This window comes from Acanthisitta chloris, unplaced genomic scaffold (genome assembly GCF_000695815.1).
Source record: "Acanthisitta chloris isolate BGI_N310 unplaced genomic scaffold, ASM69581v1 scaffold919, whole genome shotgun sequence".
NCBI classification, from domain to species: Eukaryota; Metazoa; Chordata; class Aves; order Passeriformes; family Acanthisittidae; genus Acanthisitta; species Acanthisitta chloris.
In genome coordinates this window covers 62507-65614 of record NW_008690588.1, presented here as the reverse complement: position 1 = coordinate 65614, position 3108 = coordinate 62507, and the positions used below count along the sequence as shown (strand labels likewise).

The window sequence follows — 3108 nt, the reverse complement described above, 5'->3', positions numbered from 1 at the left end:
TTTTTTTTTTTTTTTTTTTTCTACAGAGTAATCTCTTGGCTTCTGGAGCCAATGATTCTGAAATTTTCATCTGGGACTTGAATAACTTCAGTGTGCCTATGACTCCAGGGACTAAATCACAGGTGAACAAGTTTTCCTCTGCAGTTTTATATCTCAGTAGGCAAGGCAGAAAGATGTGTGTGGAGACATCCTAACCTAGTCAGTCTGTGAAAGGGGAATGACTTTGATGTCTGTCAGGAGAAAGATGAATCAGAAGTGACTGTTTGACTTCATTCTGGGGGAGTGGAAGAAGTGTTGTAAAGGGGGGGGAGGTAGGCTGACAAGCTCTGGAAGGTTTGCATGGATGGGTAAGCTCTTTGTGGATTTGAATCAAGTAACTGACCAGTTTATCTTGTGATCCAGCTGGGGCATGTGTGATGGATTAAGAAGGTTTATTGGACCTTCTCTGAGGAATGAATTTATTTCAGGCTTCAGCTGAGGCTTTTCATATCTCATTGAAGTAATATCCCTAGCAGAGTCAGTGAGCCATTAAATACATCTTGGCTATTGCTCCCAGATAATGTTTCCTGAGTTTGAAGAGGAAGAAGCTTCTGATCTTCTGATGCTGATTATGTTATTCAAGGCAATCAACTCCTAAAAGTAGAAAAATCATAGTAAACTTGCCTAAAAGTAGGCCAAGTTTTTTCTCCAACAGGTCTCCCATTTGTTTCCTTGCCTATCTCCTGCATTGTAGTAGATAAAATAGCAACAATTAGTCTTGAATACTTCATCATTTTTCGTCTCACTGCACTCCTGAAATGTTGCACAAGTTCATTTTTCCATTTAAGTTCATCTGAGAAGTCAGGGTAGAAGCATCTGTGTCCCCTCAGCTGCAGTTCTCTCTGGGGTGATTTATAACACATTTGACCAATGCAGAATCCAGTAACTACTCCCCAGATGCAAAGGTACTTTTCCAGGTGATGTTCCCCCACAGAATTTTACTGTCCACTGTACTCTCTGAGTAAAGGACTTTCCCATGTCTTTCTGTTCTGTGCTGCTGGTATTTCCAGTTAGTTGATCAGTGATTGAAGAGAAGAATCTATGTATCATCAAATCCCAAATCCCTTAGTTAAACTAGTGACAGAATCCTGTGATTGATGTTGCCTCAGCTTGGGGATAATGGATGTGTGGCCTTTCCTGTGTTGGCAGCCTCATGAAGACATCAGTGTGGTGTCCTGGAATCGGCAAGTGCAGCATATCCTGTCATCCGCTCACCCCAGTGGCAAGGCTGTGGTTTGGGACCTCAGGAAGAATGAGCCTATCATCAAAGTCAGTGACCACAGCAACAGAGTGAGTGGAGAAAAGACTGTGATTTTTAACTAGCTTGCAACATGCCATATGTGACTACAAAGCTATGGCACAGACTCTTGGGGCCAAGTGTTTTTCTTCGAGGAGCTGTTGGGACTAGTTCTCTTAGAGCTGTAGCATCAAAGCACCTCTCATTTTTTTCCTTTATGAAATGCATAAAAAGGCCCCTAACTGTTCCTAAAATTAGGGCACTTTTACATTCAGTTTCTGAGTTCACAACTCATTTATGAGAAGCTTCCTGTGTTCTAATCACAGGTGTCTTCCTAGGTCAACTTTGAACTTCAACTTCTGTATGGTTAGTGGGGCTTTTCTGCTGTGTAGAGAAGATGGAAACACTTGCTGCCCACAGCAAAACATTGCTAAACTTGCTTTATGTCAAGCATTTTAGGCTAGTTAAGTACAGAATAACATGGCTCTGGGCCATTTGTGCTATTTCCATCTTACTTTGCTGAATTTTTTTGGCCTGTGCTATTTCTGTGCCTAGATGCATTGCTCAGGAATGGCCTGGCATCCAGAAGTTGCAACCCAACTAGTCCTTTCCTCTGAGGATGACCGCTTGCCAGTGATCCAAATATGGGACTTACGTTTTGCTACCTCACCTCTGAGCCAGCTGGAAGGGCACACAAGGTGAGGTCTTGCTTGTTGTGTTGCCTTTTCAAGTATCTCCATCTTTTAAAGGCAGACATCTGGGAGACTGGACTTAGGAGAACTACGATTTTCTGCTGGGCTTTGTTTCATAGATGAATCTGGTTGAGGGTAGAGATGAGCATTTCTGAGCCTAAGTGCTGGTGCATGGTGGTTTCTTGGTGACTGGGTGGCAGAGTGGGTAAGCAATATGACTGATTTGTTTCTGATTTATTTTAGGGGAGTTCTTTCTGTCTCTTGGTGCCAGGCTGACCCTGATCTGCTGTTGAGTAGTGCCAAAGACAACCGAATTTTGTGCTGGAATCCAAGTCTGGGGGAGGTATGTAACCACAGTTACGCATACACATAGTCTGCTTTATAGAGTTGTGTGCTATGCAGCGTGTGTATCCCTGTGGAGGGCCAATGTAATTTCCTCAAGTATGTCTTCTGCACTCTTCCTGTCTGGAGTGAATGAGAGTGTTGTCCATATCCAGACTGAAAAAAAACAGACAGGCAGAGATTTTCCCTGGTATATCTGTGTCCAGAGATCATAGAAGAAAGCTTTAACTAAAACTTCACTTCAGCTAGTTATGATTACTCTTGCTATGCTCACACATTAGTATTCTCCGTTTCCACATGTTTCTTCTTCTTCCTTCTCCTAGGGCAGTAAGATTTTTTGGGGAGGAAATTTGAAGGAGGACAAGGAGCATTTGCTAGGGTCATTTGAGAGGGGAACAATGCAGTTAAATAATGTCTGTAAACACAATGGTTTCACATGTATGTGCTTATCTAGTCATGTATCTCAGAATTACCATCTTTGTAATATTTAGGTGTCATAGAATCATAGAATTTTAGGGGTTGGAATGGACGTTAGGGATCACCTTGTCCCACCCTCCCATGCCATGGGCAGGGACACCTCCCCACCAGACCAGGTTGTTCAAGGCCTCATCCAGCCTGGCTTTGAACACTGCCAGGGTTGGGGCATCCACAGGGCAACCTGTGCCAGTGTCTCACCACCCTTGTGGGTGGTAACCTGAGTTGAAATATGACTGTGTAAAAATTTCTTAGACACACCTATTCATTCAATGCTGAATTTCTAGATAAAACTAAACCTTGAACTTTGAACGAAATTCATGC

The 3108-nt window shown here is 42.9% G+C and overlaps 1 protein-coding gene across 1 annotated transcript in view; it reads left to right on the top strand.

Annotated features, from left to right (window-relative positions):
* Window positions 1-3108, top strand: part of SEC31B (SEC31 homolog B (S. cerevisiae)) — a 29564-nt gene that overhangs the window by 4465 nt on the left and 21991 nt on the right. The window contains exons 4-7 of the mRNA XM_009081851.1: window positions 27-122; window positions 1189-1329; window positions 1832-1974; window positions 2212-2311. Coding sequence (XP_009080099.1) covers window positions 27-122; window positions 1189-1329; window positions 1832-1974; window positions 2212-2311 — 480 coding nt within the window. The remainder of the gene's footprint in view (window positions 1-26; window positions 123-1188; window positions 1330-1831; window positions 1975-2211; window positions 2312-3108) is intronic.